At 39.2% G+C, this 26,419-nt stretch overlaps 1 protein-coding gene across 1 annotated transcript in view; it reads right to left on the bottom strand.

Moving 5' to 3' along the window:
• CDS1 (CDP-diacylglycerol synthase (phosphatidate cytidylyltransferase) 1) overlaps window positions 1-26,419 on the bottom strand; it is a 115,510-nt gene that overhangs the window by 28,296 nt on the left and 60,795 nt on the right. Inside the window, exons 4-5 of the mRNA XM_006867765.1 lie at window positions 16,950-17,047; window positions 12,908-13,047 (exon numbers count right to left, since the gene is read on the bottom strand). Of these exons, the coding sequence (XP_006867827.1) occupies window positions 12,908-13,047; window positions 16,950-17,047 (238 nt within the window). The remainder of the gene's footprint in view (window positions 1-12,907; window positions 13,048-16,949; window positions 17,048-26,419) is intronic.

Genomic DNA, 26,419 nt, shown 5'->3' with positions numbered 1-26,419 from the left:
ACAAACTTTGCTCCATCCATTTCATTTAGGTCAAGTTTACTATGAGGAGGCAGCTCTTCTCCAGTTGTATTTTGAGTGCTTTCCAATCTAAGCAGTTCAGCTTTATGTACTGTGTTAGACCCTGCTATTCATAAAGCTTCCAGAGGCTAACCACTCAGAAGTAATCTCCTCTCCTTGTTCCTAGTCTTTTAGTCTGCAACCTGTCAACCAGGGGTGACCCTGCCTGCATGTAAAATACAAGGGGCCTAGCTTCCAGCATCACAGCAACACACAAGCTCCCACAGTACAACACACTCACAGGTGAGTGGTGCTTTGCCATCCTTCTGGGTACTAAATGAGCAATAGCAAAAGCAGGGGTGGGGAGTAGGGGTTAGGGAATCTCAGTAACATCAAAGGAAAAAAAAAAAAAAAAGCCAGGAGTGGAGAGTGTCCTCAAGGTCCCTGTGCATTAAACTTCCTTGAACCAGGGATAGAACTCTGTGAGACTGGAGGAGGAGCAGAGGCAGCAGAACCATGAGCCAGAGAGCCAGACAGAGCAGTGGCTTCCTAGCCCACGGAGCAAGGAAAGCTGAGTGCCTTTGGGCAGCAGGGGGCTCATATGTGGAGTGGGGTACCTCCAGGTACTTAATTGGGGAACTAAGTTTGCTGGCTCACAGAGCTAGAGCTGAATTGCTGTCAGGCTGAGGCTTACAGCAAGTGAAGTGTCTTTGGGGCATTTATCAGCAACCCTAAAAGACCTCTGCAACACTGATGAGCAGGAGACAGGCTAGGCCAAGAGACTGGGGGCCAGAAAGAGGTCTGCCTCTGGGTATGGCTGAGGAGAGGCTGTTCTGACTGAAAACAAGAAACAAAAAACTGTGCTCTGAGCATTTTCCAGTCTTGAACTGTAACCTGTAAACATCCCTGTTGTTGTGAAGTGCCGTCGAGTTGGCTCGGACTCATAGTGACATACTGTGGAGGAATGGCATTGTGGTCCTTTTTTGCAGAGTCCTGGCATGGTGCTGTAGGATGAAGCACTGGACTCAAGGGTCAGTTTGAATAGCAAGGTCGTTGGTTCAAATCCACCAATCACTTTTTGGCAACCCTATACAGAGTGACTATGAGTTGGAACCAACTCCACAACAATGATACCACCCATCAGATTAAACAGAGGTACATTCAAAGAGAAAATAAGGCAATGAGATTTCCAAGGACAACATAAAGGGGAGAGAGGATATACTTAATAAGTCCAAATATACAATAGATGAAAAATTTAAAGGATGGATCAATGACTAAAAATATTTACTGAGCACTACTGTGAACTGCAAGGTCAGCAGTACGAAACTCTCCAGCTGTTCTGCAGGAGAAAGATGAGGCTTTCTGCTCCCATAAAGATTTACAGCCTCGGAAACCCTGTACAGGGTCGCTATGAGTGGGAACCGATTCCACAGCACATAACAACAACAACAATAACAAAGAGCGCTAGTAGTGCTGTTGGATAAGCACTGAACTGCTAACTGCAGTCAGCAGTTAAAACCCACCAGTTACTCCAAAGACGAGGCTTTCTGCTCCCATAAAGATTTAGAGCTTTGGAAACCTTATACAGGGTCACTGAGTTGGCATGGACTTGATGGCAGTAAGGTTAGGTTGGATGAGATAACAAAGAAGCCGTGCTGGGGTTATGGATTAAACCATAGGCTCATCAATGCCAGACTGGCTTTTCAAATCCACCAGTCACACTCACTGGGAGAAAGATGACACTGCTTGCTCTTGTCAAGATTCACAGTTTCACAAACCCTAAGAAGAACTTCTACTCGATTGCTAGGGGTGCAAGAGTATGAATTGACGTGCTAGCAGTGGGTTCGGTTTGGGTACAATATAACAACAAGGTTGGAGGTTTGAGTCCATAGAGAGACGTCTCTTGGAAGGAAGTCTGGCGCTCTACCTCTGAACCCAGTCCCTGAAGACCTTAGGGAGCGCAGTCCTACTCTGATACACATGTAGTGGCCATGAGTTGGAATTGACTCAATGGCACATTGTTTTTTATCTTTGTGACATGCCAGACCCAGGATACAAATATGAATAAGGTAGGCATTATCTCTGAGGAGCTTATGATGATCTAGTTGAAGAGAGAAAATGTAAAGAAAAAATAATTATTTTTCAGAATTTACTATTGTTGATTAATAAACTCAGTACTTACACAGGGTCTTTGATTCAAAAAGCAGACATTAAATAGGCAAAAGATTGAATATTCGAACTTACTGACCAATTCTACCCTTTTTCGCCTGGCTATATTTTTCATTCCACCCCAAACGAATCAAAACTGCAAATAATTTCCAACATCATAATAAGTTCAGAAGCACAATGTTTTATGAGTGCTCACATTCAAACACTAAACTACAGTTGAGCTACTGGTTTTAAGGAAATACACGCTGTGGAAAGTGTGATTCAAAACAACCTCATATTAGCTAAGATAAAGAATTTAATCTATATTGTGATATTGGGCATAAACCCTTAAGTTTTAAAATACTGTCATGTCTATAGATTGTAGTAACCTAAGGGTTTTTGAAGATATAATTCTCTGTGAACAATCATTTATGACACCTTCTACAAACCTGATCAATATCCTCTCATATAAATGATAACCAGGATGTTAAAAGGAAAAAAAAAATCCTTCCGATTGATTTTAGCTATAACTTAAAAGTTAATTTTATATGAAGGATGACATTTACCTCATTTACCTAAGGACACAATTGAGAAGGGATGGGAAGGTGGGTGGAATGGAAAGAGGAACCGCAGGGAGGAGGTGGGATAATGGTTGTTGCATGGAGGGGACTGTAATCATTGAGTGAGACAAAGTGGATCATTTGCTGAATGTAAAACTGATGATCCTGTCTGTAAACCTTCACTCAATTCACAATAAAAACGTGTTAATTTTATATGTCTATCAAATTTCTTTAATTCTGTCACTTATTTTCCTTAAGGATTTCACACAAAGTAATGCTGAAATATAATTAAGTCATGCATAAAAAAAAAATTACTAATCATAATACACATATCACTCTGGTTGGCTAAATAGACAGTTTGCTGTTCAAGTGCTGTTGTACAGGTTCCAACCAATAGTGACCCTGTATACGGTTTCTGGGGAGCGGCTAGTGAACTTGAACCACTGACGCTGCAGTTTAAACTGACCTTGAGGTCCAGCACATTAACCCACAGAGCCACACCACCTTAAGCTAATTAACCAATCACTGCTGGACAATTAAACACATGGCTGCTCTAGTTTCCGTTATTGTTAGGTGTGGTCGTGTAGATTCCAATTCATAGCTACTGCCTGCACAACAGAATGAAATACTGCCCGGACCTGCATCGTCCTAAACTGTGGTTATGTTTGATACCATTGTTACAGTCATTATGCCAATCTATCTGGTTGAGGGTCTGCTCTTTTTCACTGACCCTCCACTTTACCAGGCATGATGTCCTTTTTTCAGAGACTGGTCTCTCCTGACTTTGTTGTTGTCAGGTGCCATAGAGTCGGAACTGACTCATAGCGACCCCATGCACAGCAGAACGAAACAATGTCCGATCCTGGGCCAACCTCACTACCACTGCCACACTTGAGTCCATCAATGATGCCATCTGGCCAATCCATCTCATTGGGGGTCTTCCTCTTTTTCTCTGACCCTCCGTCTTATCCAGCATGACATCCTTCTCCAGCGACTGTTGCCTCCTGACAATAGATCCAAAGTATGAGAGACGAAGCTTAGCCATCTTGGCCTCCATGGAGCACTCTGGCTGCACTTCATCCAAAACAGATCTATGGGTTCTTTTGGCAGTCCATGGCACTTTCAGTATTCTCCTCCAACACCACAACTCAAAGGCATCAATTCTTCTACGATCTTTCTTATTCACTGCCCAGCTTTCGCATCCATATGACTACACACCCAAAATACGTGAGACAAAGTCCTACCATCCTCACTTCTAAGGAGCATGCTGGCTATCCTTCTTCCAAGACCTGTTTGTTCTTCTGGTACTCGACGGTACTTTCCAATATTTTTTGCCAAGAACATAATTCAAATGCATCAATTTAAGAGCCTTAAATCTAATTCACCAATGTGATTGTTTCTTCTGCATATCTATCTAGACTTTAGAGAAAATGTTTGTCTTATTATTCTCAGCCTTTCTAATATCCTCTTTGTAGTCAGCCAAATTCATTTTACAACAAAATTAATTAAGCGTCAGGTTGACTTCAGAGGCTTACTCAGTAAGTCATTTTGTGTCATATTAAAGAAGTCATTTAATCCTGCATGCATCAAAGAGGAGGTCAGACCCAGAGATAACTAAGTTTTATCTTAATAAAATTCAATGTCAAGGAAAGAACTGGGCCTATCTCTGCTTTTTGGATCATCTTCTAATACTTGTACTATGCAAAGTCATTTGACCACTGAAGAACTAAAATTTCAGCAGGACCCTTTGACCATTATATTACTGTGAAGTAAACAAACAAGGAAGACAATTGTTAGGTGTCAGAAATCCTATACTAGAACTGACTTCTTGGTACTTAAAACAACAGTGGTCTAATTTACTGAGCCATATCTAGGCCACACTTGAAAGTGATAATAGGTTGAATATTCAGCATAGTTTATATTTAAGCTTCATTAATTTATATCTTATTATGAGTTGCATTTCCAAAGTACATATGTATTATTATAATAATGTCAATACCCTGGTTATTACTGTTGTTAGGGGCCATAGCAAACTTATGCACAACAGAATGAAACACTTCCTGGTCCTGCATCATCCTCACAACTGCTGTTACGTTTGAGCTCATTGTTGCTGCGACTGTGTCAGTTCATCTCATTGGGGATCTTCTTTTTATTTTTGCCCCTCCATTTTACCAAGTTCGATGTCCTTCTTCAGGGACTGATGTCTCCTGGAAACATGTCCAAAGTATTAGAGACAAAGTCTTGCTACCCTGGCTTCTAAAGCGCATTCTGGCTGTACTCCTTCCAACGCAGATATGTTTGTTCTTCTGCCAGTCCCTGGTACTTTTAATATTCTTCTCCAACACCATAACTCAAATGCATCAATTCTACTATTGTTGTAGTTGTTGGTAGGTGCCGTCAAGTCAGTACCAACTTAAAGTGACCCTATGCACAACAGAATGAACACTGCCTGGTCCTGGGCTAACCTCACAATTCTTGCCACACTTGAGCCCATTGATGCTGCCACTTTGCCAATCCATCTCACTGGGGGTCTTCCTCTTTTTCTTTGACCCTCCACCTTACCAAACATGATATCCCTCTCCAGTGACTGGACCCTCCTGACAATATGTCCGAAATATGAGAGACGAAGTTTGGCCATCCTGGCCTCCAAGAAGCACTCTGGCTGCACTTCTTCCAACACAGATCTATTGGTTCTTTTGGCAGCCCATGGTACTTTCAATATTCTCCTCCAACACCGTAACTCAAAAGCATTAATTCTTCTGTGGTCTTCCTTATTCCCTGTCCAGCTTTTGCATGCATATGAGGTTATTGAAAATACCATAGTTTGGGTTAAGCACACCTTAGTCCTCAAGCTGACATCTTTGCTCTTCAACATATTGCCTAAAGCAATATGTCATTTGATTTCTTGGCTGCTGCTTCCAAGAGTGTTGATGGTTGATCCAAGAAGAATGAAGTCTTTAACAACTACAGTCTTTTCTCTGTTGTTAAGAATGTTGTTTACTGGTCCAGTGGTGAGGACTTTTGTTTTGTTGACATTGAGATGCAATCCATACTGAAGGCTATGTTTTTTGATCTTCATTAGTATGTATTTTTCAGCAAGCAAGGCTGTATCATCTGCATACTGCAGGTTGTTAATAAGTCTTCCTCCAATCCTGATGCCATATAACCCAGCTTCATATAATCCAGCTTCTCAGACTATTTGCTCAGCTTCTCAGATTATTTGCTTGGTTGAGTAAGAATGGTGAAAGAATACAACTCTGGCACACACCTTTTCTAATTTTAACCCATTGTGTTTCCATGTTCTATTAAAACAACTGCCTCTGGGTCTATGTACAGGTTCCTCATGAGCTCAATTAAGTATTCCAGAATATTCACACTTTGAAATGTTGTCCATAGTTTGTCATGATCCACACAACTGAAGGCCTTTGTGTAGTCAATAAAGCACAGGTAAACATCTTTCTGGTATTCTCTGCTTTCAGCCAAGATCCATTTGACATCAGCAATGATATCCCACGATTCATGCCTTCTTCTGAATCCGCTTGAATTCAACTATAGTTCTGCAAAATGTTACCACTGGGGGAATCTGGACAAAGTGTTCAAGGGATTTCTGAATGATTTCTTACAACTATATGAGAATCTACAACCATCTGGAATGCTGCTGTTGTTAAGTGCTGTGAGTCAGTTCTGACTCACAGCGGTCACGTGTATGGTCTCAGAGGCTGTAAGTCTTTTCAGGGACAGAAAGTCTCATCTTTCACCTGCAGAGTGGCTGGTGGGCTCGAATAACCAACCTTGTGGTTCACAGGCCAGTGTTTACCCTACAGAGCCATCACGCTCCCATCATTTGGGATACAATAAACTTTTTTCATAAAAACTCACTTTTGTTGCATCATAGTAAGTCTACATGTCATAACTCGCCCCAAAGAGTTTCCAAGGCTAGAAATCTTTACAGAAGCAGACTGTCACAATTGTCTCTGGTGCATCAGAGGATGGACTTGAATCAACATTTTTGTTAGCAGCTTAGGAATTTAACTACTGCCCACCAGGGTTCGTGTTTTCATAGATAAACATAAAAGATCACAAAAGCTGGGTTCTAAGACTGACTCACAGAATTGTTTTTTAATTTATAGCCAACTAAGTATTAATTATAAGCCACAATGATTCAGATCCTTGCTATATTTAATATTAATTACAATAGAACTTCCTATCTAAAATCCCTGCTACCACTTCCTTGTAGTTGTTAAGTGCCATTGAGTCGATTGTGACCCATAGCAACGTTGTATAGGGTTTCCGAGGAGCAGCTGGTGAGTTTGAACCGGCAACCTTACAGTTCAAATGATTTGCAGGCTGGCCCATTAACCCATAGCGCCACACCAGGACTTCTAGTCCAACTTTTATTTCACTACAAACCTGACTATATCATTGCTGAAGTTCAAATCATCCAATGGTTTCCCAGGGATAAAGTTCAAACCCTTACCACATACACATAGACTTTCAAAGTGTGGATCCTGCCTACCGTTCAATCTTTAATGGCTGCCACCGGCCCAGAGCATGTAATCCTCTCCCACGCCCATGTCTTGCACGGCTGTCTTCTCTGGCTGGAATGCCCTTTCTCACCATCCACCTGACAAATGCCTGCTTGTTCTTTCCTCTTCATTGTGCCTGTCATCCTTTCTCAAGGTCTTCCTTCTCTGGCCTTCTGCCTGCTGGCAGAGCCAGGCCCTCCTTTCCCTTTTATATGTTCCTGCCTCTCCTTGTTGACATTTCCGCACTGAACCAGGGACTTGTGTCTCTCCAGCTGTGAGATCCTGAAAGGCACACTCTTAGCCTTATTTCCCTTTGTATTCTCAATGCCAACCACAGTCCAGTCCCGAGCACTTGGAAAGCACTCAAAGACTTGTTGAAAGAATGACTGACTGGCTTTCAGTGAGCTTCTGTTATTCCATGAGCCTAAAATAGCCAGTGATAAGCTATTTCTAAGGAGCCCTTCTAACTGAAAGGTCGGTGGCTTAATCTACCAGAACCCACCAGCAACTCGGCATAAGCTGCTCCCATAAACTCTACAGTGTAGGAAACCCTATGGGCCATTCTACTTGGTCATACAATATGTCACACAGACTCAAGAGTACACAATAAGATGTTCTTTCTATGGCAGAAATCACTATATTTTTAGGGATAAAAGAGAGAAAAAGAAGAAATACCTATTCTATTTTTTAAAAGCTGAGCCAAACATTATTGCAAAGCAGTCACTAAAAGGAGGCTGACTAGAAGGACACTGTGTATAACATGTGTAAACAGAAAAAACAAAGAAAACGAATTACACTATTTAGAAGCTTTTCTCAAGTACGACGAGGAGGCTTCAAAACTTTCGTGGGAAACCAGAATTAAAAGGTAATGAAAGTTTCACAGCGACACCAGAGATGGAGGCAAAGATGATGACATGAAGAGAGGCAGCAGCTGAGAACTCCAGACTCATGGAAAGAGAAAGGCTGTGTGTTGGCGGTCAGGAGGCAGGCTTGTAGAATGTGCCATTGGGTTGTTTAAATGATTTTATGTACCTGAGTGTTTTTGTGTACATCAAAACAAACAACAACAACAACAACAAAAACCCCAGAGGGAACAGAAGCAAATATTGTTGACTGATGATGCATGGAGGGGATTGTAATCATTGCAATTATACAAAATATGATAGGATGAGTGCAAAACTGATGTTCTCCAATGTAAACTACCACTCAATGCACAATAAAAAGTTTTTAAAAAAAGGTAATGGAATTTTCCCACAAACTTTGTGAAGCCACCCTCATATAAGTTACAGCAAATTAGAAGATAAATAAGCCAAGAAACTGTAGTCACCTTATGTACTGACATTGTACCCATCAAATATTTCCATAGATTCATCAATACAGATAGACTGTATTATATGTTGTTGTTAAGTGCCATCAAGTCGGTTCTGACTCATAGTGAACCTGTATAGGGTTTCTGAGGAGCAGTTGGTGAGTTTGAACCACCGACCTTTTAGTTCAAACTGACCTTGCGGTCCAGTGCTTTATCCTACAGTAAGCATAGTGTTTGCATAAAAACAGAGTAACTGAAGCATACCATAGATATGAAAACAACAGCAACAAGGCAGCAAGATACAGCCAGCTAGATGGGCTGTTATAAAACCACCTATAAAGTTACATTACGTAGAAAAAACAGGTATTGAATAGTCTATATACAATAGCAGACTAGTCTGCTCTCATTTTATAAAGAACCAGAGGGAAATATAAAAACATAAGCTTGACTACTCAGAATATAGAGTCCTGGTATGGCACTTTAGGATAAGCACTGGACTGCTAATTGCAAGGTTGGTGGTTCAAAGCTACCAGCCGCTCCTTGGAAACCCTACATAGGGTCGCTATGGGTCAGAATCCACTTGAGGACACTTCACAATCAGCTCAGAATTGGTCTGAATACATGAGTTAACAGTAGTAAGCCCCTAGAGACAAAACATGAAGTTCTATGGCAGAAGGGAGATTTCATTATATACCGTTTTATAGTCTCAATTTTTACTATGGGTATATACTAAGAGTATGCCAACATCCACATATTCCAAAAGTCCTTAACTAATTTCCTTTTTTCCCCCCCATCCTTAACTCATTTTTTAAAAAGTGAAAACATAAAACCATGACATTTCAAAAAGTTCATGGAAAGTGGAATTAAAAGATAATGTAATTTTCTCGCAAACTTTTTTAAAGCCCTCAAGTATTATATTTTCACTTTTCAAACTGAGTTAAGAACAAGAAAGAAAGAAAGCCACTTAAGGACTCTTGGACTGCTTGGCTTTTGGCAAACTCTTCACTCTGAGACCTGCTGCCATGCTATGGTAAGTCCTAGCCACATGGAGAATGAGCCATTTCAGATGGCCAGCCCACTCAAGCCTTCAAATGACTGGCATCCATCTAATTGGCATCTCAGGGTGTGCAAACAGCTGATGAATGCAATTGGCTGCTACCAAATTGTTGAAAGTTCAAAGTCCACCCACAGAAAGGCCTGGAGAGCTACTTCTGAAACACAGCAATTAAAATCCCTATGGAGCACAGTTCTCTGATACACATGGTCACCAAGAATCAGAATCAACTCAACGGTAAGTTGTTTTTTTGTTGGAAGTTAGAAATGCCCAGGGACACCCAGGCAATCCACTGAACCACGAGAGAAAACAAGAAAATTGTTTTTCTTCAGACCAAGGGGATTTTTTTTTTTTTTTTTTGTAAACTAGTTAAATGCTTCTGTTTGAAAAAATGACAACTGGATTAGGTGTATTTATTTCCATTCCATCCTGTTATCCTTAAAAGTAACATTTGAAAAAAATTAAGGTCAAGCCCCACATTAACAAAGAGAATGGAAGAAATGTCAAGGAGAATAGAAGACAACTGTTAGCAGAATTTGGAAACTGGAAAGTAGACTTAACAGACCTGAGAAATCAGGGGCAATTACAGATATTTTCTACAGAACAGAAAAGGCTCGGTGGATGGCAAGAGTGAAGTCTGGGCTTCTAAAATGGACATCAAGTCAAAGTCTGGCAAAAATAAGAATGAGACCTAGTTAAATCAATTAAGTATCCCAACAGAAGAAAGCTATTTTTAGGTATGCATGAACATAAGACCTTTATCTTCTAAGCACCATTTCATAAGAAATTACCAGTGGTCAAGCTTCAGCAAAATTAGGATTTTAACTGAGAAACTTGAAGAGTGGGAGAGAAGAAATGGAAAGCTGGGTATGTGTACATCATGAGAGGTAGACTGCAAACCTACAACTTGTTGTTGTTAAGCGTCCTCGAGTCAGCTCTGACTCATAGTAACCCTGGATAGGGTTTCCGAGAAGCAGCTGGTGAGTCTGAACAGCTGACCTTGTGGTTCAAACTGACCTTGTGGTCCAGTGCTTATGCTACAGCACCACACCAGGACTCCAAACCTACAAATAGCCAGTCCAAATAGAAGCAGGAATGCAGAGGGCTATGGGACAGAGGTCTACAGGAAATGAAAGAATTGGCTCACTGGTTTGTGTGAACTTCTGAAAAAACTATCAGCAGATAGTGACAGATTTAAAGGTGACATTAGGGATGCCAAGATGGGAAATTACAAATGTGGACAACAGAAGGCAAGGCAGTTACTTACTTCAGGGGGAAAAGAGACAGTTGTAAAAGGATAGAAAAGTTATCACCAAGACAACCGTGTTTGCTGCTGTGTACTTCATCGAAAAGGGGATTTTAAAGACCCATTTAATTATGTAAATAGTGACTATATTTAAAAAACAACAATAATACACAACTACAAGGTATCTAAAGGAGATGTGAGACACTTCATAACAGGAAATCAGTAGATACTATCTAAAATAAGTTAGAAATGAGCATATTGCATAGAAAATGGAAAAAATACAAGAAATGGCTCAAAACTCTGACGTGAGGCTGAGTGGTAGGTGCAAGGTGGCTGGTGACATTATAAGTCTTCTGAAAACAATGTGATTTTTAAACTGATGTACCTGTACTAACGGTACAAATTATTTAATTTTTACTTAGTTTTAACTTTGCCATCAAATAACTACAAGAATAATTGCATGAAAAAAAGTGAAATCATCAGGTTCAATAATAAAGTCAATAGAGACACTTTTCTAGCTAACATGGGTAGTCACTGACTTTTGATGGGCTCCCTTTCAACAATTCCATAATAAGTCAGTTCTCGTGGAAGTTGAATCTTTCTTTTTTTTCCCCATTATAATTGCCATCTATTATCCTTATCTTTAAAACTGTGATCTTTATCTTTGGGGATTGTCATGAGAATGATAATCATATCAAATTATGTGTTGTAATATTGCAGGCAGAACATTTTACTAATATACCTGTAAGTGCAGTTCAATGTACTTCAAATGTCATAAATTGGGGAAACTGGTATTAATTTTTTAAGACTCAAATGCCAGAAATGAAGCATTAGTCTAAATATGAGTATTTTCTCCTATGATAGCCAAGAAGCCATTCCAAAATCTAATCCACATTTTACAAAATAAATTCACCTTTTGTTTCTAACAACAAAAAAAGTCACAAACATGTACTGATAAACATAGAACTCTTTGTTGGTGGTGGGTGTTAAGTGCCATGGAGTCAGTTCAGTCTCATAGGGAGGACCCTGTATAGGGTTTCCAAGGAACTGCTAACATTTTTTTTTTAGTGTTTTTATTGTTAATGAAGTGAAAGTTTACAGGGCAGATCATCAGTTTTACATTCAACAAATCATACACCTTGTTTCATTACAATGACTATAATCTGCATTATGTACCATCAGTTAACAGTATTTCTCTCTATTCATTTTAGCTTTTTTTTTTTTTTTTTTCCCAAACACTCAGGCATATATAATAATTTAAACCACCAAAGTGCACTTTCTGCAAGGCTGCCTCCTGGCCACCAGCTCTCAGTCCCTCTCTTCCCATGAATCTCGAATCCTCAGCTGCTCCCTCTCCATTTCCCCGTCTCTGGTGTCTGTGCTTCTCTAGGTAAGGTCCCACATTTCACTTGTGCTCTTCTCCCTTGATGGTCCTAGGGTCCTCTGATTCTGGACTGTAAGATTAACTACTCGCCCATTTTTGTTATAAAACTTCTACCTTTACAATCGTGAAAGTCGCTATTAGTCATGATAACACTTACTATTGACTCATAAGAATCTTATCCCCATCTCTTTTTATCAGACCCATCTAGACAAGATGAAAACTACTCAGTGGGGACTCTATCTTCCCTCACATACTCTTAAACTAAACTCCCTCTTGAAACCTTGTAAGCCAGTCACTTTGTGCCTTTATCGCCCCCTCATTTTAGGTAGCCAATGTCTAAGTTGCCCGTCCCTATCTACCCTGTGTATAGAGGGGATAGCATTGATAGTTGATGGGAAGACTCCTTCCCTCTCTGTGGTATTTAGAATTACCACCTCCATGTGTATAGGTCAGGCTCATCAAATTGTAGCAATTTACCCTCGTTTCCTTTATCAAAAATTGTTTTTTTTTGTTTTTATTGCTAGTGGGTTTGACTGCTGACCTTGTGGTTAGTAGTCCAGGGCTTATCCTACTGTGCCACACTTAGTCAAATAAAGACTGCCATAAATTTAAATCATATAAGCAAAATAAACATAGAAAATACATTAGCTACACATCAATACAGAAAATTTTCCTCAGCTTACCTGCTAGATAGAGGGCAAATGATATAAATCTATGGTAGCGAATAAGGAATTGAAGTTGCTCTTCTCTTTGAACAAATGTAGCAAAATAATCCGCTACAGTCTCTCCATAGAAAAAGTAGTTTACACACAGCAGAAAGTACCTACAATTAAAAAAAAAATAGGTTTTTTTTGGACACTTTTCACACCTCAACAAAGTTTCAATGATGACACACACACACAAAAAGACCAAAACCAAGTTCACAAGACCAATTCAGGATATTAAAGGGAGGCTCCAAAGATGAAAAGAGAATGGAATTTCTCCATGAACTTTTAGAAGTCCCTTCAAAAACCCCACCAAAGTACTATTTTCCTTTATAAACCTAATGTCACACTTACCTGTCTACACTGATTGCTAAATATGGTTCATGCATTTTATTAGTTCAACATCTAATGGCAGTAAGAGATGATTAGGAAACAATACAGAAAACACTGCTCTCCTCATCAAGTCTGTGTGGTGAACACACACATACATGCAACACACACAGATATTAAATTCAAAACAGGTGACTTCCACTTCTAATACTTTTTAATAGGAAAGGCTCTAGACAAATTTCCACCTGCCCTGTTGTGGTTAGGTGCCATAGAGTTGATTCCAACTCAGCAAGCTTAGAGGACAGAACAGCCCTACCCCACAGTTTCCTAGGCTGTAATCTTATGGGAACAGACCACCACAGTTTCCACCTGTGGAAACTTTCAATTAACAACCCTTCTCCCTACTGCCTGCACCAACTGTTACCTTCCTCCTTCCCCTCAATGTTCCAGATGGATTCCATCTGAGCATAAGCAGGGGTAGCAGCTATAGATAGGAAGTGGAGGCTGGTATAAATCTCTTAAGAGAAGCGTCTAAAAACTACCTAAGTTGTCTCTTTCTCCCAGTTCTAATATGTTCCCTCCCTACATGAGGGAGTGACCCATTGAGATTTTACTGGTGGACCCTTGAGTGAGCCAGAAAAAGGCTGAAAAACACTACTGGAGAATTCCTGCTTGGTTCATCCTTTGAAGAAGGTTCTAACTAATTAGGAGGACCATGGAAGAGGTATAGTTTCCCACTAGTACTAGGAAGTCCTGGTGTGGTGCTGTGGGTTAATGTGCTGGACTGCAACGTTAGTTTGAACCTCTACTTGGAGTTCCTATAAAGGGTCAATATGAGTTAGAACCAATTCAACAGCACTTAACAACAACTCTTTTATGGAATTAGACTAAATTATTCCCAGCAGTCAAGAAATCAAACAATGGATTGCATTAGGCAAATCTGCTGCATAAGACATTTTTAAAGTGTTGAAGAGCAAAGATGTCATCTTGAGGCCTAAGGTGTGCCTGACCCAAGCCATGGTATTTTCAATAACCTCTTATGCATGCAAAAGCTGGACAGTGAATAAGGAAGACTGTATAGAAGAATTGATGCTTTTGAGTTATGGTGTTGGAGGAGAATGTTGAAAGTGCCATAGGCTGCCAAAAGAACCAACAGATCCGTTTTGGAAGAAGTACAGCTAGAATGCTCCTTGGAGGCCAAGATGGCCAAACCTCATCTGTCATACTTCGGGCATATTGTCAGGAGGGACCAGTCGCTGGAGAAGGATATCATGTTTGGTAAGGTGGAGTGTCAGAGAAAAAGAGGAAGACCCCCAACGAGATGGACTGTGACAGCATCAGTGGGCTCAAGCGTGACAACAATTGTGAGCTTAGCCCAGGATTGGGCAGTGTTTCGTTCTGTTGTGCATAGGTTTGCCATGAGTCAGTAACGACTCAATGGCACCTAACAAAAACAACAATTCCCAAAATTGTTGTGTTGTTGTTGTGAAGTTCTATTGAGTCAGTTCTGACCCATAGTGACTCTGTATAGGGTTTCCGAAGAGCAGCTGGTGAACTTGAACTGCTGACCTTGCAGTTCAAATGGGTTTGCAGTCTGGCACATTAACTCACAGTGCACCACACCAGGACTCCCAATTCCCAAAGTAGGCATCCCCAAATAGCACCAAGGGTTAAGAACTCAGCTACTTACCTAAAAAATTGTGGTCCAAATCCACCCAGCGGGACCTTGGAATAAAGATCTAGTGAATCTATTTCTAAAAAGCCAGCCACTGAAGACTCTATGGAGGGCAGTTCTATTCTAACACATGGGGGCATCAGGAATTTGTATCTGTATGAATGAGACTGGAGTTCCCAAAGTAAAGGACAAATATTCTCATTCTCAGGACCATTTTTCTATTGTTTTGCAATGAAAACCATCCTTGATTTCTCTGTAAGGCAATCAAGACCCCCAAATTGCCAATCCAGCCCTTTGTCCATTATTCCTCGATAAATACCTTCTTGTCAAGAGGGCCATAGATCTCACATTCCGGGTAGTACATGCACATGTATCCCACCTCTAAATCCTGATGGCTGTTGTGTCCCCAACTCAGAACACTCTCATCTATCCAAACCTTGTCTTTATTTCCAGTGCCAGCTTATATCCCACCTCCTCCATGTGCCCTTCTAGAAATCAATGGAGCCCATCCTTTTCTTTTTCTACATAGAATCAATCCTGCCCGGACCAGTATTTAATTTTTCTCTAATTTTACTTTATCTACCTAACACGCTTCTCACGAATAAATTTGCTAGGAGGAAAAATCAGCTCACTCTTTATATCTTTCACCTGTACATTTATTATAATAAGTTACTTGCTGACATTTTTGTTGTTTTAAAAAGATGCTTCATGGAAAATAGGATCTAAATTATATAATATGATCACAAAAAGTAAGAAACTTTTTTCTTTACTATAATAATTTCCAAAGGTGGTACATCTGTTTTAATAACACTTTGGCTCTTCTAACAATAGTAATCCAGTAGCAATATTAAAAGGCATGACCAATTAGGTTAAATAACACTATCACGTTCTTGTCAAGGTTGTAACAGCTAAGAATTAAACTTGAGAAGTTTCTAAGAGATATGATCATTTGATAATTTTTAACTAACTTTAAATGACTTTTAACTAACTTTGCACATTTATACAATATTATTCAATATTTTTGATAGTCTCATATCAGCTGAGGGAAATAAAGATAGATGTTTGTATCATTTTACAGAACTAAACTTTGTTAAAATTAAATTCTGTTGTTGTTAAGTGCCATCAAGTCGATTCTGAGTCACAATGTTTCTATGTAAAACTGAACAAAACACTGCCTGGTCCTGTGCCACCCTCCCTGACAATTGCTGCTGTACTTGAGCCCATTATTGTTGCTACTGCACTAATCCATCGTAGTGAGGATCCACCTTTTTTTCGCTGACCCTCCACTTTACCAATCAAGATGTCCTTCTCTAGGGGCTGGTCCCTCCTGATAATATGTCCGAATTATGAAAGATGAAGTCTTGCCATCTTGGTTTCTAAGGAGCATTCTGTTTGTACTTCTTCCAACACAGATTTGTTTGTTTTTCTGGCAGTCTATGGTACATTCAGTATTCTTCTCCAACATCATAACTTGAATGCATCAACTCTTCTACAGTTTTCCTTATTCACTGTCCAACTTTCACATGCATATGAGGCTATTGAATACCATGGCTTGCATCAGTCACACCTTAGTCCTCAAACTGACATTTTTGCTCTTGAACATCTTAAAGAGGTCTTGTGTAACATTTTTGTCTAATTCAAATCAAACATCGTTTGACTTCTTGACTGTTGTTTCCACAAGTGTTGATGGTGGATCCAAGCATAATTATAATTATAAAGGATATAAAATATGTGTAATAATGATTTTTTAAAAAAGAACAAGAACAATGTATGATATATATATATATATATATATATATATATGCAATATAAATTACATATACTACAAAGATATAAGAATAGCTGTGCTGGAATATTAGGTCTAAGGTGATAATCTTTTTTTTCAAATTTCAATTACATTCTTTCCATTTATTTTCTCAATCTATACATTCAACTAGTGAGTACTGACTAACCATGATACTGGCTGTATGAACTTCACAAAAGAATCTGCCATCTAAAAAATTTTACGTGACTTACCAGCTTAGTGTTCTAAACCATGGCAGGTCATAAGAGCGATAGACTCTATAACCTATGGTGATAATTTCATGGAAGCACTTCACTTGGATGCCAAGAACCTGAAATCAAGATAAAATATCAATATGGAATTCTCCATATTTACATTTGTTCTTAAACATTTCATAATACATGTTGTTGTCATATGTATCATACCACTTACCCCCCCCCCCCAAAAAAAAAAACCCCTTACTCTCCCTATTTTTAATTACTCAAAATGTCAGTTGCAAAATATTCAACTCAAGGTGTCTAAAGCCAAGTGATACCCCAAAACATGAAGCAAAACACTGATTTATTCGAAAGGTTTATGAAGTATCTTCTTGAGTGAGGGGTTGGCACTGTAGTTTAAAGTTTGAGGGCAAGTCTAGCTGGTCACACTTGACTAGATTTTAAATATCAAGGTGCAGGACCGGGCAGTATTTCATTCTGTTGTATACAGGGTCATTAAGAGTCAGTACTGACTCAAAATCACCTAACAACAACAACTCTTGAGATTATCCATTGGTGACTCTAGGAAGACACTCACACATAGACTGACTTCCATAGATTTCTCTTTAAAACTATGTTGTTGTTAAATGTCATGGAGTTGGTTCAGACTCATAGCGACCCTGTACAGGGTTTCCGAGGCTGTAAATCTTTACGGGAGCAGAAAGCCTCATCTTTCTCCTGCAGAACAGCTGGTAGTTTTGAACAGCTGACCCTGAGGTTAGCAGTCCGATTCATAACCACTACGCTAATACATTCTGGTAAATTTTCTAAGCATAAAGATACTTTTAGAAAACATTTAAGACATCCTATACTGCCATGTACTGCCAAAAGAACCAATAGATCTGTTTTGGAAGAAGTGAAGCCAGAGTGCTCCTTGGAGGCCAGGATGGCTAAGCTTCGTCTCTCCTACTTTGGACATATTGTCCGGAGGAAACAATCGTTGGAGAAGGATGTCATGCTGGGTAGGGTGGAGGGTCAGAGAAAAAGAGGAAGACCCCCAACGAGATGGATCAGCCAGGTGGCATCATTGATGGACTCAAGTGTGGCAGCGGTAGTGAGGTTGGCCCAGGATCGAACATTGTTTCGTTCTGCTGTGCATGGGGTCGCTGTGAGTCGGTTCTGACTCGATGGCACCTGACAACAACAACAACATACTGCACATCATATGGAGCCCTGGTAGCATAGTGGATTATGAGCTGGGCTGCTAACCACAAGGTCAGCAGTTCAAGTCTACCAGTCACTCCATGGGAGACAGATGAGACTTTCTGCTCCTGTAAAGATATACAGCCTCAGAAACCCTATACAGTGTTGCTATGAGTTGGAAGTGACTTGATGGCACACAACCATCACCACATCATCATAACCACCATTCATCTGTCAGTTGAGCAGTTTGCATGTTGCTGTGATGCTGGAAGCAGCAGATCATTGACAGATATAGTGCTGGAAGATGAATCCCTCAGGATGGAAGGCACACAAAATATGACTGGGAGAGAGAGGCCTCCTCAAAGACTTTATCATTATGGTGTGAATGGAGCAAAACTTCCAGAACCTAATTTGAGATAGTACACAACACAAAATGAACAGACACAACTGCAAACATCCATTAATAATCAGAACACAGAATGTATGAAGTATGAATCTAGGAAAATTGAAAGTTGCCAAAAATGCAATGGCATTTCTAAAGATTGATAGCCTAGGTATTGTTGTTAGGTGACGTGAAGTAGGTGTGATTCATAGTGGCCCTGTGCACCATGCTCACAATCATAGCTAAGCTAGAGACCACTGTGGCTGCCACTCTGCCAATCCATCTCATAGGGGTTCTACTGCTTTCTCACTGATCCTCCACTTCACCTAGCATGATATTCTTACCCAGGGATACCGTAGGCATTTGTGAGCTGAAACAGAGTGGCATTGGCTATTTTGAATCTGACAATCTATGAACAACAAATTCAAGAAAAATTCATCATCAAAAAGAACATCTGATGATCTATCTTAAAGCACATGCTGTCTGTGACAGGATAATATACATACCGTCTATGAAGGAGAATAATAACCACTATTATTCAAATCTATGCACCAACCATTACAGCCAGTAATGATGAAACTGAAGAATTCTACCAACTTCTTCAGTCTGAAATGGAAAAAACATACAATCGACACATTGCTAATTACTAGTGATTGGAATATGAGAGTTGGAAACAAAGATGAAAGATTAGTAGTTGGAAATATGACCTTGGTGATAGAGATGATACTGGAGATCACATGACAGAATTTTGCAAAACCAATGACTTATTCATTGCAAATATCTTTTTCTAAAAGAACATAGAAAGCTACTCTACATATGGACCTCACTAAATGGACTACATAGGAATCAAACTGACTACACCATGGGAAGAGACCGTGGAAAAGCTCCATATCATCAGCCAAAACAAGGCCAGGGGCAGACTGGAACAGACTATCAATTGCTCATAAGCAACTTTAGTTTGAAACTAAAGAAAATTTAAACAAGTCCACAAGAAACAAAATACGACCTTGAAAATCACTCCTTTTGAATTTAGAGACCATCTCAAGAACAGATTTGATGCATTAGACACATCTCCAATGTAGAGATGCTAAAGTGAATGGAAGAATAGAGGAGATAAAAGGGCTAAACTGAAAATTTCACAGGACAGCTTGAGAAGACAAAGTGAAGTACTATAATGAAATGTGCAAAGATCTGGAGAAAGAAAACCAAAAAGCAATAACACAGTCATGATTTCTCAACTGGAAATAACTGAAGAGAAACTCCAGGCCTCACCTTGCAATATTGAAGGATTATATGGCAAAATATTGAATGATGCAGAAAGCATCAAAACAAGATGGAAGGAATATACAGAACCACCATACTGAAAAGAAATGGTCATTGCTCAATCATTTCAAGCATATGATCAAGAACTAATGGTACTGAAGGAAGAAGTGCAAGCAGAACTGATGGCATTAGCAATAAACAAGGTCCCAGGAATGGATGGAATACAAATTGAAGTCTTTCAGCAACTGATGTAGCATTGGAGGTGCTCACTCATCTATGCCATGAAATGTGGAAAACAGTTACCTTGCCAAACAATTGGAAGAGATTCATACTTGTGCTCATTACAAAGAGACCCAACAGAATGTGGAAATTATTGGGTAATATCATTACTATTGCATGCAAGTAAAATTTTGCTAAAAATAATTTAAAAACTGGTTACAACAGCACATTGACAGCGAACTGCCAGAAATTCAAGCCAGATTCAGAAGAGGACTTGGAAGTAGGGTTATCATTGATGGTGTCAGAAGGATTTTTTCTGAAATCAGATAATACTAGAAACATGTTTACTTGTGCTTTATTAACTATGCAAAGAATTTCTACTGTGTGGATCATGATGACCTATAAATAACATTGCAAAGAATTCCAAAACACTTATCATGCTTATGAAAGACCTGTACATAGACAAAAAGGTAGGCAAGACAGAAGTAGGGGATACTGAATGGTTTAAAATCAAGAAAGGTATGTGCTGGGGTTGTATTCATACTTATTCTATCTGTATGCTGAGTAAATAATTCAAGAAGATGGATTGTATGAAGAAGAAGATGGCATCAGAATTGGAGGAAGACTCATTCATAACCTGCTATATGCAGAGGCTACAGCATTGCTTACTGGAAGAAAAGAGGACATAAAATTCTTACTGATGAAGATCAAAGGCTATACAGCCTTCAGTATGGATTGTACTTCAATGTAAAGAAAACAAAAATCCTCAAAACTGGAGCAATGAGTTACATCATGATAAATGGAGAAAGGACTGAAGTCGTCAAATATTTTATTTTGCTTGGGTCTATAATCAACACTCAGGGAAGCAGCAGTCAAGAAATCAATGACGTATTGCACTAGGCAAATCTACTGCAAAAGACCTCTTTAAAATGTAAAAGAACAAAGAGATCAGTTTGAAAATTAAGGTGCACCTGACGCAAGCCATGATATTTTCAATCATCTTATAAGCATATGCAAGTTAGACAACAAATTAGGAAGATCACAGAAGAATTGATGCACTTGGATTATTATGCTGAAGAAGAATATTAAAAGTATCATGGACTACCAGAAGAACAAATTTGTCTTGTAAGAAATACAGCCAGAAAGCCTCTTAGAAGTTACAAAGGTAAGACTTGGTCTTATACTTTGGACATGGTATCAGAATAGAACCAGTCCCAGGAGAAGGACATCATGGTTGGTAAAGTACAGGGTCGGTGAAAAAGAGGAAGACTCTTACCAAGATGGACTGACACAGTGGCAGTAGAAATGGATTCAAATGTAACAATTGTGAGGATGGTGCAGAACCAGGCAGCATTTCCTCTGTTGTGCATAGGGTTGCTATGAGTTGGAACAGACTCAATCACAACCAACCAACTACCCCATCAATCAAGAGTTGGGCATGATCCTTCTACTCTCCACCTATGTCAACTTTTCCATGGCCAGCTGTATTGCTGAGGAATCTCAGCTGTGCTAACCATGGACCTTCTAAAACACCTTCTGCATTTCCCCAACTTTGCCTCTTAGCTAAATTTATGCTGTTCCATTTGCAGTATTCTAAACATGTGTCTACAACAGCAATTCTCCCTCTCCTCTTTTTTGTTTAAATGGCTGTTGAAAATATGTATAGCAAAACATATACCAATTCAACACATTCTACATGTACAAGTCCGTTACACTAAATACATTTTTTCAGGTTGTTCAACAATTCTCGCCTCCTTTTCTGAGTTGTTTTTCACCCATTAACATAAATTCACTACCCCCTAAAGTTCCTATTTAATCTTTCCTGGTGTTGTCAATTTGACCCCATACAGATAGTTCTTTAAGAGCAGACATTCTTTATTAACTAAGTTACACTAGTTTGGATTTAAAGAAGGTCTCATGGAACATTTTCGGTTTAAGCTTTCAAGAATATCTAAAGACAATAGTTTCAGGTCATTTGAGGCTCAATGGGATACAAAAAAGTCAGGATTCCATGGGAATTTAAAATTCTGTTATGAATCCCTTTTTGATAATCTATTTAGTTGTCCTCCAAACTGTTTCAAGGTGAAGGTAATTTCTGAAATGTGGCATCATAGTCAGTGCTTGGTTTTCGTCAATTCTAAGACACACAGGGCAAATAACAAATCAAACACTTACTGCCACAAACTAAGGAGTTAAAATCTTCATGAATATACCAGACTAACATTTTAAAACTATAAAGAAAAATACACAACGGGCTATTTTGTACAGATGTTAAGCTAAAGACAGATTTTGTATTTGATTAAAAATGAAAGTATTTTATCTTTTAACTAAAATTTTAAAAACAAAAACTATGTAACAGAGTTATATATGGTCCCTCAAAAGCCTAAAATATTTCCTAATGTGTCCTTTACAGAAAAAGTTTCCTGTCCAAGACAAGAATATAATTTGGGATGTCTTTCTCTCTTAAAAATAATTTTTATTATGTTTAAGATGAAAGTTTACACAGCAAATTACATTGTAATTTATCAATTTCTACACAAATTATTCAATGATATTGGTTACATTTTTCACAATGTGTCATCATTTTCATACATTTTCTTCTGGCTATATCATTCCCAGTATTTTAGTTTTCCTGCCCCCTGGGATTTCTTTTGAATGACTCTCAATTTCTACAAAGTAGCTTTCCCAAGCCTACTACTCAGCACATTCCTTCTTTCCTTCATTATACTAATTACATCGTGAATCAAATACTTTGTTGTTGTTGTTAATGTGCCCTGGAGTTGGTTCTGACTCATAGCAACCCTGTACAGGGTTTCCGAGGCTATAAATATTTATGGGAACAGAACCCCTCATCTTTCTCCCTCGGAAGAGCTGGTAAGTTTCGAACTGCTGACCTTAGGGTTAGCAGCCCAATTCATAACTACTACGCTACCAGAGCTCCTTAATATGGTAAATGTGGTCTCTCAGTAAAATTATGAAAACTATTAGATCAAACTACTATATAAAAAGGAAAAAAAAACCTACTATAAATAGTACTTTTAAGAAAAAAATCTTCGATGTGTTATAAAGAACAAGGACATTTAAATATTGTCCTTGCCCTTCAAATAAACCTTATTTATAATATCAAAGGCAGTTGTTTTTTTAAATAAAAATATCCACAGAATGGAAAAATGCTAGATGTTATGATAAAATAGCAAAGCTGTGCTATTTATAAAACTAAAGGGTCTTTTAAAACATCAAATGCACTGGTGCAATTTCTTGAGAAATTTGTATAAGAATCAATATTAGAACTATATATGGTGTTTCACACAGAGAGGAAGAAAAATGTGTTTTTAATAACACATGCATATATTTATATTAGCAACAATTATAGCTTGTAAACAGAATATGAAACTTCTGGGAAAATAGACAAAGGGATTAAAATACTCCAGTTCAAATCCTTCAAATATATGTATATATTTCTGGGCTGGGTGATTACACAGAAACTAACTAACCTGCCATTACTATTGGCAGGAATGTAAATTGGAAGGACTCTGTTGGCCCTATTAATGTGATTAAAGCCTTAAAATTAGCAACCAATGACTGAAATGTTTACTAATAAGTGAAGAAACAGAGAAATAATACAGCACACCTGTTCTTAGAGAGGTATAATCTATGAGAAAGGGAAAACAAAACCACAACTGTGTGGAAATAACCACATGGTTAGAGGTACAGGCAAACAAAGTTGCAGACAGTATGTGGGACAGAGGAGAAAAATATGCAGTCAGGTATGTAGGACAGGACAGGGCATGTATGTAGGATAAGGACAAGAGAATGCCAGGTTGTGTAGAATCACTGGAGCTCAAAGCGGGAGGTGAGAAGTATAAAGGTGAGGCTTTGCCATGTCATTCTAGGAATCATGAAGAATCCACCAAGTTCTTGAAATGACACAATCAGATGTAAATGTTAGAGGAAGAACAGAGTGGAGGACTAGACAACGTGCTGTTTCTACAGTATGGCGGGCAAGGTGACACCTGTGTGGATGAGCACCTAAACGAGGGCAGTGGTAGCTGGATGGAGGACAAGTTTCAAGTGATATCGGGAAGGTAGAATTGGCTGGATTTGGGGGGCTAAGGGAGAGGAAGGAACATAAAATAACAAGGAAAGCTCAGAAAGCAGACGGATGTACGCCAGATGGAAGCGGGTTGAGATATAAATTCAGATTTGGATTTGGTGCATTTAACAGATTGAGACATGGTAAACTGGAAAACTATGGCATACTTATGGGGCATCCAAGTAAAAGTGTCTATTTCATTTCACTTTGGGAAACTTAGTCTAAGGAAATAAATAATACAATATATGAATAAAGCTTTATGTTCTAATGTATTCAGGACTGTGCAGAAGAAAGATGAGACTTTCTGCTCTTATTATGATTTACAGCCTCAGAAACTCTATACAGGGTCACTATGAGTCAGAATCAACTGGACGACACACAGCCAGCCAGCCAGCCAGAGACACACACACTCTCCAGAAAATAACTTGAATATCTTTAAGTAATTTATGATGAATATACTCCACTGGAGTCCTGGTATGGCACTAGATGATAATGCACTGAACCACAGGTCAGTTTGAACCAAGAGGTCAGCAATTCAAAGCCACCATCCACTCCTCAGAAACCCTAGACAGGGTTACTATAAGTCAGAATCGACTCAATGGCACTTAACAACAACAATATGTACTCCACTGGAGTGTTGATAGGATAAGCACTGGACTGAAAGTCTGTTTGAACTGCAATGTCAGAAGTTCAAACTCACCAGCCACTCCTCAGAAACCCTATATAGGGTTGCTATGAGTCAGAGCTGATTAGATGGTGCTAAACTACAACAACAACAATAGACTCCACTGGGAGTGTAGTGACTCCATACAGTAAGCACTGGATTGTGAACCACAAGGTCTGCAGCTCGAGTTCACCAGTCACTTTGTGGGAGAAAGATAAGGCTTTCTGCTACTGTGAAGATTTAAAGCCTAGGAAACCCTAGACAGGGTCACTATAAGTTGGACTCAACAGCACTTTAACAACAACAACAATACACTCCACTGGGTAGATATATCTACTAAAACTAGTGATTATAAAGACAAGAAAGCAAAACAAAATATTGGATATAATATTTCATTTAGAAAGCAGAGAATACATTTCAATCACATTTTGATTACAACTATGAGTTTTAAAATATAAAACGACTGAAGGAAAAACATAAATAAAAACAGTTGTTGTCTTTGTTGTCAGGTGCCATCGAGTCGGAACCGACTCATAGCAACCCCATGCACAGCAAAACGAAACAATATCCAATCCTGGGCCAACCTCACTACCGCTGCCACACTTGAGTCCATCAATGATGCCATCAATAAATATTAGGGGGCTTCAAAAAGTTGGTGGGAAATTTTCCGTTATCTTTTCATTCCATTTTTCCATGAACTTTTTCATGACAGTGCAATGGATTAAAATGTGTTCCTCAAAAAGTATGTGCTAAAAGGAGGGGAGTGATTGACTTTGCAGTCCAGGAGCGGAGATCCCTGGAACCATCAAGGGAGAAGAACAGAGAGTGGAACCCTACCCAGAGAAGCAGTGATGCCTGAGATGGAAGCAGAGACGATGACATAGAGAGATGGAGTGGCAGAGGACTCTAAACCCAGAGATGGAGAGGGGAGGTGTGCTGACAACCAGGGAGCAGGCTTGCAGGGTATACCCGTTGGTTGGTTGATGATGCATGGAGGGGGTTGTAACCATGGCAGTGAAACAATATACGATAGGATGAATGTAAAGTTAATGTTCTCCCATGTAAACTATCACATAATTCACAATAAAAAAAATATTTTTTAAAAAAGTATATGCTACAACCTTGGAACACAGAGGTCTGGGATACAGGGATTGAGACATGGTTGGAATGGGCAAAAGGGAAATAATGTTAAGATGCCTGGCTGTCTTTTGAATCTTGGTTTCCCTGGCATACAATTATAAAATAGACACAGGTGGGAGAGAGAAAGGAATAGCCAGAAATATCACCATAGAAAGCTTATAAGTCCGTCTTCTGCCTATAACTGACTGGAATACCTAAAATGGGGCTACAATGTGCCCAGTCAAGGAGGCTTCCTGCGGAACCTTATGCATTACATAAGACCACAGGTGGAATCCTGAACAGCATCCAGAATCTTCTGAGTTGGGAAATTTCCACTTGAAAGGACAAGCAAACCAGCCTGGAGCGGACAGAAGAACAGAAGACACTTCTTGAAAGAAAGACCGAAAGGAAAAATACAAAACAATAATGGCAGTCCGACTGATTACTACAAGAACAAGCAAGTTGCTCACCCAGGAGACATTAAGGCAAGTGGTCGGGTCCCCTCAGGGCAAACCCCTTTCCAAGACAAAGACTCAGAGGGAATACATGAGCAGACATGTGCT

This window comes from Chrysochloris asiatica, unplaced genomic scaffold (genome assembly GCF_000296735.1).
Source record: "Chrysochloris asiatica unplaced genomic scaffold, ChrAsi1.0 scaffold00109, whole genome shotgun sequence".
In the NCBI taxonomy this organism is placed as follows: domain Eukaryota; kingdom Metazoa; phylum Chordata; class Mammalia; order Afrosoricida; family Chrysochloridae; genus Chrysochloris; species Chrysochloris asiatica.
The sequence above is the reverse complement of the archived record's forward strand: the minus strand, read 5'-3'. Positions and strand labels throughout refer to the sequence as shown.